The 18110-nt window shown below is 38.0% G+C and overlaps 1 protein-coding gene across 5 annotated transcripts in view; it reads right to left on the bottom strand.

The window, feature by feature from the left end:
• The window catches only part of LOC130926767 (radixin-like), a 35210-nt gene extending 17757 nt beyond the window's left edge, over positions 1-17453 (bottom strand). Inside the window, exons 1-2 of one of the 5 annotated variants that reach the window (XM_057851945.1) lie at positions 17120-17453; positions 9372-9447 (exon numbers count right to left, since the gene is read on the bottom strand). In XM_057851945.1, coding sequence (XP_057707928.1) covers positions 9372-9389 — 18 coding nt within the window. In that variant the 5' untranslated portion in view covers positions 9390-9447; positions 17120-17453. Of the gene's footprint in view, positions 1-2317; positions 5310-9371; positions 9448-16796; positions 16815-16834; positions 17057-17119 lie in introns of those variants that run through there. The other 4 variants (XM_057851946.1, XM_057851947.1, XM_057851948.1 and 1 more) reach the window with 4 other exon arrangements.
• Positions 17454-18110: the final 657 nt, after the last annotated feature.

Below are 18110 nucleotides of genomic sequence, written 5' to 3'. Positions count from 1 at the left end.
TAGCCTAAATGGGCAGTAAGCCTAATTTAAAAACATTTTGAGCATCGGGAGTCCATGACTTCCTCGAATGCCCCACGGGCACTAATCTGGATCACAGCGCAAGATGTCACCGGACAGACGCTGCCAAGCGGTCAAGCCAGATTATCCAGATTGTATTACAAGGCTGACCACTTCTACATTATAGGGAACAAAATTAAGTCAACAGCAGAGCCACCATTAAAACTCCAGACTAGCCGCCATTTTGTGATAGCAGATAGTAACAATCAGGGCTAGCATGTGGGCCTGAATGCAGTTTATGAGTGTGTGTTGTGCGCGTATAGGACGACCGCCTGGTGACACTGTTTGTGCGTGTCCGTGTCCAGACTCAGACAGTCATAATTAAAAGCCCTTCACCGATAAGCCTGTTAGCAGGCTTGCAAGGGCAGCGGCGGCGAACTTCTTCACCTCACACATATACGCCAACCTCATTAGACAGTTTTTTTAGTTCATTAATCTTGAACTTGTTGCCCTAAATTATGATTGTATCAAGTATTTGGTTTTAATGAAAAATATTTTTCTCGTAATTTTTCAATTATTTCCACATCCCAATTTAAGATTTTTTTCCCTCCCGCCAAAGCACATTTTATCCCAATGTTGTAACTTTATTATTAGAAACAATTATTTTCTATTTATAATCTTAAAATGTGATAAACTTTTTGGAGATAATTTTTTTGCGTACAAAATCAAAATGTTTGTTTTTGTAATGACTTGTCAAAATATTGATTTTGATTTATTTTCACTCAGTATTAAAATACCAATTTCGATATATTTAATTTTTCATAAAATTACTTTGTCATTTTTTTCTAATTTAATTAAAATAATTATAATTTCAGTGATAGATAACTACCATACCAACTACACCAGAGAACTACTTTTTGTGCATAATTACCGTAATTTTTGGACTATAAGGTACACCTGACTATAAGCCGCCACCTACCAAATTTGACGCAAAAACGGCAACTGTTCAAAGATGAGACGCACTGGACAATAAGATGCAGCTGTCCTCTCTGTATTATGGGATATTTATACCAAAAGATTAACCGTTAAAACTTTATTTGTCAGCGGCATCATAAGACTGTCATAAGACCAAATGAACCACCTGGCTGCAAAGCTTCAGTGTTTCAAGAAGCTTCATTTGGGCATCAGTGCTCCCTTGGGCAAGACAGTCAATACCAGGGGTGCCCAAGTCCGGTCCTCGAGAGCCCCTATCCAGCTTGTTTTCCATGTCTCCCTCCTTGAACACACCTGAATCAAATGATCAGCTCATCAGCAAGCTCTGCAGGAGCCTGATAATGATCCTGATTATTTGAGTCAGGTGTGTTGGAGGAGGGAGAAATGGAAAACAAGCTGGATAGGGGCTCTCAAGGACTGGACTTGAGCACCCCTGGTCAATACTGTTGTCATCCAACATGCCTCCGTTACAGCACTACAGATGTAAATAACAATCAAAATTCATGTTCTGTCCTAATTATTTCTTCAGTTACTCTTCCAATTGATTCATTCATAGCTAGCTCTGGTATTTGGTAACACTTTATTTGATAGTGGCGCCATAAAACTGTCATAAGACCATCATAATTATGACATGACACTGCCATGAGTATTAATGTATGCTTATGACAGATGTCATTTTGTGTAATCCAGCAAATCATCTCACTTTGAATAGATGTAAAAGATCCGAGCTGGACATAAATGGAGTGTTCATGACATAATTTGCCGGATTATACTTAACGACATCTGTCATAAGCATTCATTAATGCCCATGATAGTGTTATAATAATGTCATAATTATTACATGACTATAAACCGCAGGATTCAAAATGAGGGAAAAAAGTAGCGGCTTGTAGTCCGAAAATTACGGTAATTCAAAATGTTCATAAACATTTAATTTTTCATAGCAGATTTTAAATATATGTAAAATTCTAATAATATTGTTTTTTTTTTTTGTAACAGAAAAGTATCAGGTTTTATAAGGTCATTATTTGATATTTTGTCAATGTAAAATCTGACCACTCAAAATATATATATATATTTTTTTTGATAAAATTATAACTTTTAGAAGTATTGATTTTTTTTTACAAAATGACATGATTTTTCTTCTTGCAAAAATACATATAAAATTTTCTTTTAAATTTAAACATCCTCATACAGCTACAAACACATAAAGCGCGCCTATGCTATAAAACATTCACAGTGTACAACATTAGGGCATGGATTAAGAAGGCTACAAACACATTTCCCAGGGCTGATTCAAGCGTGTAGAACATCAATGTGACCTCACCCCAGGCAGGGCGATGCTGATTCTCCTTTGTACTGTAGTATATAAAACATAAAAACGAGCTTTTTATGGGCTGCAGCAACACACCTTGCAAGTGAAAGCCTCAGCATTACATCAGCTCTATTTGTTGGCCGCATCACGTAAGAATGAGGAAACGATCAAGTTGCTCTCGTGTGTGATGCGTTGCATTGTGGGACGCTTGCAGGCTTTATAATAAATGAAACATGAGATTAAGATAAACAGGTGCGCTTATTTAATTCGAATATGCAGAAATTTTTTTAAGGTTTCTTTTTAACTGATTAGCTGTCATTTTGACCAGTCAAGATGAATTTGACGTCCATCTTCGTCAATGTGTTAATTTTGCCTGTATGCCACTGCTTTGAGACTTTTTTTAATACTCTAGAAATCATGGTAAATACAGGGTTTCACCCAGTCTCTTATAAACCTGGTGAGCTGCCAGGCTTTTCTTTTACCCCCATATAAAGGATATTTGGGAAGATGATGTCAGCACGTGTCATTTGCTTTTTGTGACGCATTAAAGAATTTTTGAGCGCAAGCTTCAATTTGTATGACACGCTGCCGATTGCATCAATTGTCAATGACAGCATCATAAATTTGAAATTTTTTTTCGCACTCTGAATAAATGATTAAGCATTTTGGTGCGGAATGGAAAATTATTTGTCGATTTGAGATCTTGTTGGACAGTGAGGGTCTTAGAGAAAGAACTGCATTAAAAGATGACCTTGGGGGCACCGCAGTGCCTTGTTGTGGTTTTAATGACCCGCTACCCAGCTAACACAGCTAAGCTAGTAGACGTGTTTTTAACAAGCCTAGCTGCAGGGCACCACAATGCACAAAGCAGCCAGTGAAAGGGCCCCGTGTGTTTGTGTAAGGGGCACGGGGTGTATAATGTAACCAGACTGGGAGTTTCCCCTCAAGGCGGCATTGGATATCGGAGGTGGACTTCCAACAAAATACCCCTCTCACTCTTCTCCCCCACCCCATTCCAACAAACACCTTTCTCGGTCTTTGTGCGCACGATTAAATGGTAAACGTGTAGATTATCACACTCATGTGGAAACTTTGTAAATATTAAATTTAAAAAAGAAAACCTTCTTGAAATTTCTTTAACTTACTATTCAATGACATGGTCATGGTCCACCTTTGGGCGACTTTGCACGAGCGATGTGTGTGCACGATTATATGAGGTTTAAAGAAAAAAAAAATTGAAATCCCGATTAATTGAACCCTACGCTTTTAATTATTTATGTACAACAATGTCACATTTTAAACAGAATCACTACACAGCCTCCTAAAATAACAATATCCAATATTTAGCCTTAATTGTCGTTTACTTAAATAATATTGCATTTGTATAAATTAATGAATACTCTAGCCATATAGAGCAACATTTTAGTGAGGTAATCTTTATACAATCATGTCATCAACCCGGAGTTATGCAGCGTACAAAGGAAGTCTGCTAACCTGATTTCCGAATTTGGTCCCAAGACATTTTACATGCAACAGAGTCCTTAAACATAAAGTCTGCCCATTTTTTATAGTTAGATCATTGTGTGCAATTTCCTCCATTACGCTTCTGTGTCCAACTGTACATGGTAAGTGGAGTGGATTGAATGTGTTGCTAAGATACTACTTCTTCTGAATTTCTGAATCCGTCATTCTGGCAGCCATCATGGTAATGTGACACCTATCAGCCGGGAGTGGAACTACACAATCAGTAGTGTATTTTTTGCTCATTGGCTGACATTGATGGCAACAGATGCCCAATCCATCCAAGAGAGGCTTTTGAACAGTTTTTTTTTTTTTTTTAATGTTTATTATTATATTTATTTTTTATATATGTATTTTTTTATATATCATTTTGTTATTGTTTGAATTTATTCATTTAAAGCAGAAATGTGAACTAAGGTTGGCCAACCATGTTTTTGAATAATATCAATGGCTAAACAATTATAGGCATATTTTCGTAATTTTTTTTTTTTTTTTAAACGCAACCCTTTCAGATTCTTCGTTTAACCCATAGCAACGCCCTTGACAACGAAAATGCTTTTCTTCGGCAATCTTCGGAAATTTCGTCACACTGAGAAGTGCGAGGGAAGTCCGCCATAGAACAGTATTGTTTGTTGCATTGCTTCTCGGTTAGATGCCACAGCGGTGTGTGGCGATGTTTTGTTCTCACTCAAACGAAAAGTTGTATGAGTGGCCAAAGGATAGCAGGGCACGTAAATGGACATCTTTCGTTCGCACGAAGCGAATGAATTTCACGCCACCATCGAGTAGTGTTCTCTGCTACAAACACTTCGAAGATGCCTGCTTCCTTAACCGGTCTGCTTATGATCAAGGATTTGCCAAAAAGTAAGTGTGATTTTTGGATAGATGACTGATGACTTTGTCAAAGCAGAGCTGACAACTGTTGTGGAATGAACCGTAGAAGCTAGCGACGTTAGCCAAAAGCTAACTCGTGGCAATCCCCGATCATAGTTGTTGTTGCGTTCGCTAGGTTAAGTGTGTTTAAATTGTGCTTCATCTACGATCTTGTCCGAAAGGGTTAATCCACTGTCAATCGGGAAAGGGGTGTGGATGTGCATATAAAGGGTCGGCGTCGCGGTAATTCACGGTCACGTTGCCGTAAGAGACACACACCGCCGGTGAGTTTGTGCACATTTATTTGTATTTGTATTATGTATTTCCACCTTCATGCTTCAAGCATTGCATTGCATTTGTACGGTTCGGTGTTTCTTTCACGGTGATCGCTTGATAGCCTTCTAGTTTGTGTTTTACGAGAGCCATTGACAGGTGACAGTTGACAACAAGCGTGTTGGTTTTAATGTATCACAGCGAATCAGCGAGCGCGCAGGTCACGCAGTGAATCATGGGAAATGTAGTCTCAGGACAACACTGAAGTGGTGCTTTGTAATCTGTTCGCTTGTGTGAAAAAACTACATTTCCTCACGCCATCAGACGCCACTTCCTGCCGAGAGCCCCAAGCTGTGTTCGTACTGTTAGCGCCATGTGTTAATAAAGAAACAAAGTTGTCAGCACGTCGTGTGTTCATACCTTTGTCAACAAAAAGCTCATAACAAGACACTATGCATGATCCATTTAAGAGACGCTGGGACTGGAGAGCTGTGAGTAGTAGGAGGCGAGGGGAAGATGAGCGAGAAGCAAGAACTTCGCGGTCGAATGTGGCGGCAGTCCGCTATTATTTTGTTTTCTTATTGTTGCCACAATAAAGTGGAGAAACCCATCAACGACTCCTCTCCTTCTTTCCCCCCAATGTTTTTATATTATTTTATATGCACGAGAGCTGCCGGATCTGCCAAAATGAACATGAAGTCTGATTATTATTTTTTTAAACAATGTCATCAGATAGACCAAATCATAAAATTATGTGCAAATGCCTGCATCTTCAAATCATGAAAATAATAACAGCCTATATCTTACCAATCGTGTAATCTCGATGGGTCTTGTCTCCATTCCATGTCAGGTAGTCTAGGCACATTGTTTGCATCCTGATTAACATCTGGCTAATACATGTTAGGTCCCACATGAAATTCCAACTTCCTCTTCTTCCTCCAACTCTTCAAAAACTTGGATCTCCTCTCTTGCGCTCGATCTATCGCTTATATCGCTGTTTGAATCATTGTTTGAAGGGCTTTGTATGGCGGCCGTATGTATGGAGTACTGCCATCGCTGTTCTCGGTGTGACGTATCACTTCCGGGTTCGTCCCCTTTCAGGCTCGAACTTCGGAAACGCGTTTATTTTGTCAAATTTACAAGATATAAATTATTTTTTCATGCTTTATTTATTGGACAATGTTTAATTACTTTTATTGTGACCCTATTTGGTAGAGCTGGGAATCTTTGGGCACCTAACGATTCGATTACGATTACGATTCAGATGGTCCGATTCAATTCTAAAACGATTATTGATGCACCCCCCCCTTTTTTTTTTTTTTTTTTTTAAATATTTTGTACATTTGTTCCAAAATTGTTCAAAAATACTCTCAGGCTAAACCAAACTACTATTTCAGTATCAAGTTAACATATAGCAGTAAACAAATATACAAAAATAACAGTAAATAAAAAACTCCAGTCCCCATTCTGTATCAGCAGCTTTAAACTACATTCAATTAATTTAATGTTGTGAATCAACCGTTAAAGTTGTTAAAATTGCTCCCGTTAATCCATAATTTCTCTTTTGTCAACTTTCCACATGTGAAAGTTTTAAAACTATTTTAAAGATAGATTCAAGTCAATATTTTACCGATTTATGAGTATTTTAGATAAAAAGTTAATTAGGTTTGCTTGGAAGGTTCGCTACAACGGCCTTGCAGAGAAGTGTACTGCTTTAAGATGGCGGCCGTTTACTACGTCTGCATCTAGCTTTTTGTAGATGTGTTGCAAACGCTACCGCTACCGTAGTGCATCTAGTCTTATATAAATGATATCTACCGTAACATTATGTGGATGACGTACTTTTGTAGCAGCTTCAGGTATGTTGTTGTGTTTTTTTTATCTCGTGGCATGAGTTGAGCTAGAGCCGTGAGTTGAGCATTGGCATTACCCGAGGGGCCGGGTAATGAGAAGCATGATGTTTAGCTACTCTTGCTTCGTTGCTCATTGACCGCGCGGCGCGCTGAGTGTGTTGTACTTCCGCTTTACTTGGCATATTTCAATAATCGGAATTTGGATGTTTGTGAATCGTTCTCGAATCTTCCACGGCCGAATCGTGAATAATCTAAGAATCGGAAATTTTGCACACCTCTACTATTTGGTATGTTATGAAATTACTTCACATTTCTGCTTTGAATTATTAAGAGATTTTTTTTAAACTCCTAAATTTAATTTTAAAAAAAATAATTTTAATGTTCAATTTGAAATAGAAAAGAAAAAAAGGGGGACAGTAAACATTCTCATATTTTTGCAGTCTTCAATGAAAATGTGTTACTGAATAAATATGCGATTTTGAGATATCTGCTTTTGCTTTGGACAAAAACGATACAGTCACCTAGTACAACTTTTCTCCTTGTATAGTAGTACAGTGGTACCTGGACATACGATCGCATCAACACACGATCTGTTCGACATCAAACGCAAAATTTGACCCTCCATTTGTTTCTACATCCGACGGCATGTTTGAAATATAACAATTTATGACAGCGCCTCAGTTTCTTTGTTTTCCCGCAAGATGGAAGTACAGCGGATTTTCTTGTGAGAAAAATCAACATGGCTTCCAAGAAGGTTAGTGTATGTGGTGAAAAAAAAGAAAAAAGGCTATGCTTACCATTGAAATGAAGATGGAAATAGAAAAATATGAGCGTGGTGTGTGCCCCCATGAACTGGCTCGACAATACGGCCATAGAATGTCTAGGATCTCGACGGTCCTCCTCCGACCTCCGTTAGCCAGTTATAAATTAAGGTGACAATTATTATTGTTGTAACATCGCCAAAGAAATCGCCAGCTTCGTCGGGTTTTTAATCATTTATTTCAGAACTTGTGCAACACAACATGCCTAGTGTCCAAAGCAGTTGACGCCAACAACAACACTGTCACGTCAGCCATGCATTGTGTTCAGGTACAGCACGCAAAACATATCCGCCACATTTGAACCGGATTCGTTACATTATCACAAGAAGTATTATTATTATTCTGATTTGTATTTTAAACTCATGTTTTTCTATGCCTAATTGCTAATAACCATGTATATCAATGTATGTCCACAGCAAATTGTTAATTGATCTTTTCAAAAATGTTTTTTAACATGCAGAGGGTATTTACACAAATACATCCGAATAAATTAGAATTAGTCAAATTCAGCCATTAGCTGAGGAGGGGGTTGGGCGAAACCTTTGCAAGTAAAGAGAAAGTAGCCTGACTCAGGAAGGCCTGACTTGCAAATTCAGCCATTAGCTGAGGAGGGGGTTTGGGTGGGTCAGACTACTTTCAGACACTGTCACTTCTTACTTGACACTAAACTGCTAAACCTCTGAGGATATTTTAATAATAGTATTTTAATAATTCTAATTAAAATTAGAACACCCATGGGACACCCATGGGACTTCTAGTGTTACACCGTGAATAAGCACCTGGGCTGTTGACTCCTGGCCAGGCTCCGCCCATTTTGACGGATGCGTCCCCGGCAAAAATAGAAAATAGCCCAAAACATCCGGCGGGCTCCGCCAAACTGGGGATGGTCTGCAGTCAATCTGGGCCACTGACGTGGCCGGTATACTTTAAACCAGAGGTGGGCAAACTATTCCACAAAGGGCCGCAGTGGGTGCGGGTTTTTGTTGCAACCCATTAAGAGGACACTTTTTCACCAATCTGCTGTTTTACAAGTGCAATCAGTCGATTGCAGTCAGGTGCTTCTCATTTCTGCTGAAACCGCGTTGGTTAAACTATCAGTGCTGGGTCAGTTTCAACAAAGACCAGGACCCACTGCGGCCCTCGAGGACCGGTTTGCCCACCCCTGCTTTAAACAATAGGATAGAATGGAAACAGATTGGCTCCAGCGCTATATTTTGCCGGGCTCGGACCGCAACCGCGTCTGGTATACTTTGGCCTTAAGTGTAGGTTTTCGGGTGTAGGTTTTGTTGAATGAATTAATGGAATTATATTGTATTCTTATGGGAAAATCCTGCTTGACATACAACCGGTTCGACTTACAAACAAGGTCCTGGAACGAATTAACTTCGTATGTAGAGGTACCACTTTATTTGATTTCAGTATAACAGTAAATAACATTATTTACATGTAAGTTGACTAATTGCAAAAATAATCGACTATTGAAATAACTGACAGCTCTAGTACATAATATACATGATGGTTGTATGCAAAATTCAGAACTTTTGCCACATTGTGGTGAAGCGTATCGGTGCCTTTAGCAAAAAAATAAATAAAAATAAAAAAATAAAAAGTACACTTTGGCTACAAGATGACAAGGTGTGTTGAGAAATGCACTCCAAAGTCTTCCGTATGTCCACCACGTGGCGATTTTGAGTGTCTAAATAGTGAAGTTTATGGAAAACTCACCGGCTTGGGCATCTTCATCCTCTCTCTGCCAGTCGTCGGCTGCTGAGAAAAGAGAAAGAAGTTGTCCTCCGTCTTCCTGCCAGCGACAAAACACACACTGGTGTTATTAATGTAACAAAAACGTTCACTAGTTTGGATTCTAACTTCACCAAAGAGTTTTATAGCTAATGTAGGTCAGACTTTCCTCTTTAACTTTCCTACATTTTCATAGCAGGAGGATTTGCATATTAAAATGAATCTTGCCATTTCTATAATCCCACCAAGATTTAGGAATTAAGGACAGAGACTGTATTTATTGTGACATCTTCCAATCGTTACATCGCTTTTAGGACAAGTCCTGAAGGTAAACGTGGCCTAGAACAGGAGAGAGGGGAGACCATGTCGCCTTCTATGTGAAAATTGACTTCAAATATTCTTGGAGATAAAAGATTAGTCCATTTTTCCATTTCTTACTTTAAATCCAGAGTTATGTCGGTCAGCAAAATGTCTGCTAGAACTCAAGTCCTTTCATCCAGTAAAATGATGAATATGCAAATGTTTAATCCTTTTGACTAATTCCTGACATGAAACCTATACGTAAGTAAAAAACCGGTTAACCTCTAGTCTAAAGTAGGCCCACTAGAGACCTCCTAGTGAGCATATTCAGTATAAACTGGACATAGGAGTTTTAAACTACAGCGGTCACTAGCAAACATTTCAAGCATTACCCTATCATATTTCCTATTAAATAATTAGTATAAAAGATGAAATATATTATAGATTTGCTTTTAGCTTATATGTTCAGACATAGCCGTGTATGATTTTATAGCACCTGCTTTTTCTGTGATCACTTAGGGCCAAAATTATGTCGTCAATCGGCTTTGTTCTGTACCCAGCACAGTGAGTATGATTGCACACAGTAAAATTTAATCATTTTAATGGCCCAGGCTTTATGGCAAAGCACACCTCAAGAGACCGCAATGTGTGTGAGGGTGAGTGTGTTTGTTAAAATACAGAGTGCCTATGTTTGGAAGCTCGCTTCCTCAAAATGGGACGACCTGCTCAAATATGTGAAAACATGAGGAACATTAAGAGCCATACAATCACGAAACAAAGTTTGAATTTTACGATCATTATTTTGTGTCATTTAACCGCGAAAATTGCAAATATGAGGGAAATGTTACATTAAAAGTATAAAAACATTAAAGTCGGAATGTGATGAGAATGAGATCAGTACATAAAGATACTAATTATTGTATTTGTTTTGTACATAAAAATACTAATTATTGTATTTTTAAGTATGGAATATTGTAATTTTTGAGGAATAAAATATTTTAGGGTGTTTCACCAGAAATCAAGTACTGTATTTCAATATGAGCAAAAAGATGTAATTTTACAACCTTTTGGAATTCCTCACATTTCTTTAATCACCATCAAATGTGATCTGATCTTTGTCAAAATCACACAGATGGAAAAACAGTTTCTGGTTTAACTAAAACCAACCAAACATTTATAGGGCCTCATATTTTAATGAGGATAGTATGCGAAAAATGACAGAAGGGGATAAAATAAGTAAGTGAACCATCAAATTTAATATTTTATGTGTACCTTTGGCAGCAATAACTTCAACCAGACGCTTCTTGTAGCTGTAGCTCAAGTCTGGCATATCAATCAGGACTAATCTTGGCCCATTCTTCTCTACAAAATTGCTGTATTTCAGTCAGATTCCTGGGATGTCTGGCATGAATCGCTGTCTTTAGGTCATGCCATAACATCTCAATGGGGTTCAAGTCTGAACTTTGACTTGGCCACTCCAGAATGTGTATTTTGTTCTTCTAAAACCATTCTGAAACTGATTTACTTCTGTGTTTTGGATCATTGTTTTGTTGCAGCATCAATCCTCTTTTTAGCTTCAATTGTCCGACAGACGGCCTCAGGTTTTCCTGCAAAACATGATAAACCTGATAAACTTTGATTTCGTGAGGCAGCAAAACAGCCCCAAATCATGATGCTCCCTCCACCACACTTCATGGTGGGGATGAGGTGTTGATGCTTGTGAGAAGTTTCATTTTTCCTCTACACATGACATTGTGTGTTACTCCCAAACAATTCAATTTTGGTTTCATCAGTCCACAAAATATTTTGCCAAAACTTCTGTGGATTGTCCAAGTGCCTTTTTGCAAACATCAAACGAGCAACATTGTTTTTTTTTTTTTAGACAGCAGTGGCTTCCTCCGTTGAGTTCTCCTATGAACAATATTCTTGGCCATAGTTTTACATATAGTTGATGTGTGCACAAAGATATTGGACTGTGCCAGTGATTTATGTCAGTCTTTAGCAGACAACCTTGGGTTCTTTTTTACCTCCTTTAATATTCTGTGCTGCTCTTGACGTCATCTTTGGTGGACGGCCACTCCTTGGGAGAGAAGCACCAGTGCCAAACTCTTTCCATTTGTAGTCAACTTCTCTGACTGTCAATTGATGAACATCCAGATTTTTAGAGATGGCTTTGTAACTTTTCCCAGCTTTATACAAGTCAACCATCCTTGATCGCAGGTCTTCAGAAAGCTCTTTTGACGAGCCATAATGTACATCAGACAATGCTTCTCATCAAGACAATTCTTACCAGGTATGTGTTTTATAGTGGGCAGGGCAGGTTTAAATCACTCATCAGTGATTGGGCACACACCTGACATATATTGTTTGGTAAAAAATGGTTTCAATTGCTCTTTAAGTCTCCTTAGAAAGAGGGCTCACTTACTTATTGCCCCCCCCCCCCCCCCCGTCATTTTTTGCATACTATCCTCATTAAAATATGAAAACCTATAAATGTTTGGGTGGTTCTAGTCAGACATTGTTTTTTACATCTGTGTGATTTTGACAAGGATCAGATCACATTTGATGGTGATTTTATGCAGAAATGTGAGAAATTCCAAAAGGTTCAAATACTTTTTCATACCACTGTATGTACTCGACGTCTTTTTTAATATTTGTACATTATTTCCAGAATATTGTCAGCATTTTCTTGTAAAGTTGTTTAGCCTTATAGCAAAAAAAAATATTAAAAGGCTGTCATTAATCCAGAACGAAAAGATGACAAACTTTAAAATAAATTGAGGAACCTTAACTTCTTGAATATTGCAGGTGAAAAGAATCACGTCACGTTACTTAAAAAGTACAACAACAAAAAAGTATTAGAAAAAACATGGACTAAAATGTTTCAAAAATTTGACAAAACAATTCTATATGATACAACTTGTTATTTTGCATCAATAAACATAAGATTTCTGCATATTTTTTTTATGTCACAGCAAAATACTAGTAGGTGTTGGAGAACTTTACTTTATATTCCAAACATTTGTTCTATGACAATCTGCCGTGTACTGTATATTTGGTGTGCAAATGCTGGTGAATGAGGCATCTCATGGTTACCTAAGATAAGTCCTCACTGAGCATTTTCATTTCCGTTGATACTTCCTGCATCAACTTTGGCCTAGAGCCCTCGTGAGTTTAGTAAATAGACCAATTGATATACAAAATACCGCTTCACAGTGGCAACTCGTAAATGTGTTGACTGAATTATGAATATATTTCTGAACAAACTGCAGGTTCATAGCAGACAGTAAACATCTTGTGCTTTGACACTGGAGGGGGTGTCACTCATCTATCAACCGTTAAAGGGAAGAGATGCAATCTTATTTCTTTCTTAGCATGAGACCCAAATGACAGTGTTAAAAAGACTTGACAATAAGACTTAAAAACCAGAACAGAAATACAACTACAAAGGGGGAAGGTAATAATAATTGATGATATTATGTTAAGATTGACATAACACAGGAAGATACGAAAATAGATTACCCATTAATTTGGTGATTTCTTTCCACTTTTTTTAGTCTAAACTTAAATTATTGCTAATTCTATTTTCTTGTAAGTTTAGATTTTTTTTTTTTTTTTTTTTTTTTAAATGTGTCACTGTATTTAATTTTGTGGTATATGTTGACTTATTCTAAAAACAATTCTGATTTTAATAGTAGGAAAGTGGTTTCCTGCATTGAAATTCCAACTATGAACACATAAAAATCAGATCTTTTTTAATGTAATACTGTGTTGTTACAAAAAAAAAAAAGTTTATTTTTTTTGTATCAGTCCTTAATTCTGAAAAGTGTGTGACATTTTCTTTTAATATTACGAATAATATTTGGACATTTTATGTTGGAATTTACATGTTAAACATTTTTATTTAATTTGTGCATTTTCCTAATTAGAGTATGTGATTTTCTTTTTTAACTTTCCCATGTAATATACCTATTCTAAAAAATGTGCATTTAAAGGTAATGCTATCACTTCATCTTTAAAGTTATCACTTCCTTCTCATAAAACAACATGTTTTTTCCCCAGGATATTATGACATGCACCAATATGCGCGACTTTTCTGAATTATACTGTCTTTGTTTGTTCTTATACAATGTGACTTTTTTCAAAAGAAGCAAACAAAAACCAAAAAGAAAGAGAAACCTAAAACTATCAACAACTATCTGGTGTCAAGAAGCAACAAACTTCTTTCTCAATGAGGTGTAATTTGGTCCCAAGTGGAGGCGTGATCAACATGAAAATGCTTGCTCGACAAACAATCAAACGGCAAGCAAGCACTTTATGAGAATGAAGTCAGAAATTCATGTCAGAATTGGGTGCATGGAAAAATTCCTATCCTGTGAAATTAAAGAGGTCTTTTCAGAGGAAACTAGAGAAGCACCTAATGAGCAGACTTCTGACTAAGCATCCAAATACAAAGCATCGTCACATCTATGACCCCTACTTTTCTCATCATATCCCCTACCCTGAAATTTGAGTTAAATAGGCTAATCCGTTATCACGAACGAACTCTCTGATCTTATTAACCTAAAATGTAATCACTTCTCTTATGTTTCATATTACAAACCTATCCTACAAGTTTGATAATAATACCTGTATTCGTTCTTAAGTTATCTTGAACACAAACATACATACAGTACATACAAACAAACAGACATGCGGAACCGAATACATACAGTAACTTCCGCCATCCGTAGGTCTCATCTATTGGTGAAGGTAAAAATGGCAGTTTACATTTTTTATTTTTTTTAGTTAGTTGAGAAGTTACCAAGACAAAACAAAACAGGGTCATATTTTTGAAGTAACAATAACAAAAAAAATGTATCAAAAATATAATATATATATATTAGGGCTGTCAAAATTATCGCGTTAACGGGCGTTAATTATTTTTTTAAATTAATCATGTTAAAATATTTGACGCAATTAACGCACAAATACCCTGCTCAAAGAGATTACAATGACAGCACAGTGAAACGTGTACTTGTGTTTTTCGGAGTTTTGGCTCCCTCTGCTGGCGCTTGGGTGCCACTGACTTTATAGGCTTCAGCAACCATGACCATTGTGTAAGTAATTATTGACATCAACAATGGCGGGCTACTAGTTTATTTTGTGATTGAAAATTTTACAAATTTTATTAAAACGAAAAGATGAAGAGGGGTTTTAATATAAAATTTCTATAACTTGTACTTACAGTTATATTTTAAGAACTACAAGTCTTTCTATCCATGGATCACTCTAACAGAATGTTAATAATGGTAATGCCATCTTGTTGATTTATTGTAATAATAAAGAAATACAGTACTTATGTACCGTATGTTGAATGGATATATCAATCTTGTGTCTTATCTTTCCATTCCAACAATAATTTACAGAAAAATATGGCATATTTTATAGATGGTTTGAATTGCGATTAATTTCGATTAATTACGATTAATTAATTTTTAAGCTGTAATTAACTCGATTAAAAAATTTAATCGTTTGACACCCCTAATATATATATGTATCCTATTTTTACTCGAATAAAACAGTAAATTTCGCAAGAAAAAAAGTTTTACCAGTATAAATATGACCATTAAAAAGTTTAGTTTTATAGGAATGAAGCAATAATTTTACCAGAAAAACCTACACTATATAAGGAAAAAAAAATCCTAACTGATAATTTTATGGAGACAGTCAAATTTTTCAATTAACATACTAATAGCTTGCCAATGAACTGTAAGCGACGTGAATGACAATCAAGGAAGGCAATAAAATTACTCCTCTTCTCCCTGTTGCCCAATAAGAGGGGGTTTAAAATAAAACCCGCTACTTAGGTTTGACCATAGATATCACAGTACATACAACTAGATGCGAAAGGTCTGAGTCAGTAGAGTTGGTGAAGATGGCCACCTTAAGGCAGTAGACTTCTCAGGGGGACTGTTGAAGTGTAATGTGATTTATTTTTCTCCACTTGTGTACTCTTAACTTGGAAATCTTTATGGATTTTCAAACTGTTTGGTCTATAAACTGTTTATTGTGGCTATAATTTAGGCTAAACGTTGGGGGGGATTTTTTTTTTTTTTAAATAGAGAGTTAGTTTACTACACTCTGACGTTTATGAAAATCTAAGCAGTTTTTGAGCAATTTATAGCGGTTTTCAAAATAGCTACACGCTCCATTGAATGTTATATGGTCAAATGGCACTGACACAAAATGGCCGACAACGGATAACGGTCGTCCGTATTGGCTCACAGTACATTTTTCGCATCTAGTTTTATAAACATGCTCTGATACATTTGGGTGAAGTGGGACTGAGCGACAAGGGAGGTGGCCAATCATGACGCTCCTACGTTACTGGTTAGCCAATCCTTGGAATTTAAAACTCGCGGTGGACAGGGAGCGTAAACGACAAGCATTTTAGCCAATCATAACAACCCTTCTTTATCCGTTGACCAATAGTCGTGCTTAAAAACTCAGCGCTTCTGTTTAAGCGATCCGGGAACTTCTACAAGGCGGTAGAAGGCTGTCTTGGCTAACGGCGGTGCCGCCTGGTTAACTGCCGCGTTTCAATGACAGCTAGTGACGTGATAAAACGGGCTAAAATAGCGGATGATGAGGGGTGATTCACAGTGGCTTAAAAAAAACAACCAAAGTAGAGTTGACGCACTGGAACAAATGAATACCGGCTAACTCACAAACTTAATGTGCCTCAACTTACGAAAGCCATTCGTGTTAACGTTAATCGACGTAGCCTCCGTCAGCTAATCTAGTAGGCAGCCAGGTAGGAATTCAGACCAGAAAGCTGCTTCAAAGACAACACTCTTGTTAAAGACAATATAAAACGAGCCACGCGAATGCAAACATCTTAACGAGACATAAACTGGCTCCCAAATACGGCTACAAGTCATTTTATACCCGGAGGTGCTCCTTACGGGGTCAACTAATTAGCCTGGCCGCTAAAGACGCACAACAGCTCGGTGACAAAACTGACACATCCGCCAGTCTCCAAAAATAACCGCCAAGTCGGCGCTGGAAAACGCCGAATAAGCGAAAAATGGCCTGCGTTAACAAAGGAAAAAGCTGGTTCGTTCTCACCAGTACGACAGCGACGAGTGGAGGTATATGATGCCTACCGTGGAAGCTCGTCCCCCCCACGAAACAAACAGTCCAGCACTCTGTCAGTTGGCAGCCAGGTACGTCTCGAGACCGGAAAAGTTACTAAGAACACTCACAAATGTTCATAACATGAGCCGCGCGTTAAAATCGCAACATGACTTGAGGCGGCGATATGAATGCAGGTACAATTCATAAAATGTGCCTGGAGATGCCCACTCTGTCCTGGACGGGGGTTAACTAATTAGCCTGACCGCTAATGACGCACCTCACCACCGTGGCTAAAATGACACCGCTCATCTCACCTCCAAAAGGACCGCTAAATCAGCGCCAGAAGACGTCGAAGAAGCGACGAATATCCAAAGTTGCAAAGAGGAATCACCCTGCTCTGAAACTCACCAGCACGGCCGTGCTGCGTCAAGGTAAAGGATGCCTGCGATAGAGTGTTGTCACCCCGCCACTACCAGTCCACTTTGCGCCTCCTCCTCCCGCCTCCTCCTGACCCAATCGCCACTGCTTTATATATCCACACTGCGGGTAAAAATAGCCGGACACGAAGCTCACAGATAAGGGTAAGAGTCGTCACACACTCACACGTACTATCAATATGGCTGACCAAGTTGGTAGTGAGGCGTGGTAGTGGTGAGCGAGTGCTCACCCTCATCAGCCTCACGCTCGTCTCTCACTCCTGACTACTCATCACTTACTCGCTCCTCCCTTCTGCAACAAGCTCTGTGTTTTTCTTTCTACTACAAAAAAGTCCTTTATGAACAGGAAAATATGTGGTGGAATTTTTAATTACATGGAAAATTGCAGTCTTGAGATCGACAGTATGGAAAATTCATAAACATGAAATGAAAAAAAAAAAAAAAAACTATTACAGTAGTATTCAGAGAGCAGCTTTTCACTTAAGCAGCAGGCCCGGATCTAGGTTTACCCACCAGAGTGGGCACTAAGAAATCTTGAGGGGGCACCCCCAATGCAGGCTTTTTTTTACCAGTGGCTCCCCAGGGGGTGGCCACGCCCACCCCTATAAATTTGTTGGCCACCCCACTGGCCACCCCGCTTGCCAGTATATCGTTAGATTGTTGTAGCATCAGTTATGCATTTCATCCCAAATGCAAATCTGCCAGCACCTGCTTTTCCCTAGTAATTATTTTGTTTTGGTAAATGTACACCTTATGCCTAATATACACATAACACAATAAAACAGAATTGTTGTGGAACTCAAAATGTTGACTGGACAGTCATGGACTATGCACATTAAATCATTAGTAACGTCAAATATTACACAAT

This window comes from Corythoichthys intestinalis, chromosome 12 (genome assembly GCF_030265065.1).
Source record: "Corythoichthys intestinalis isolate RoL2023-P3 chromosome 12, ASM3026506v1, whole genome shotgun sequence".
NCBI lineage: Eukaryota > Metazoa > Chordata > Actinopteri > Syngnathiformes > Syngnathidae > Corythoichthys > Corythoichthys intestinalis.
The sequence above is the reverse complement of the archived record's forward strand: the minus strand, read 5'-3'. Positions and strand labels throughout refer to the sequence as shown.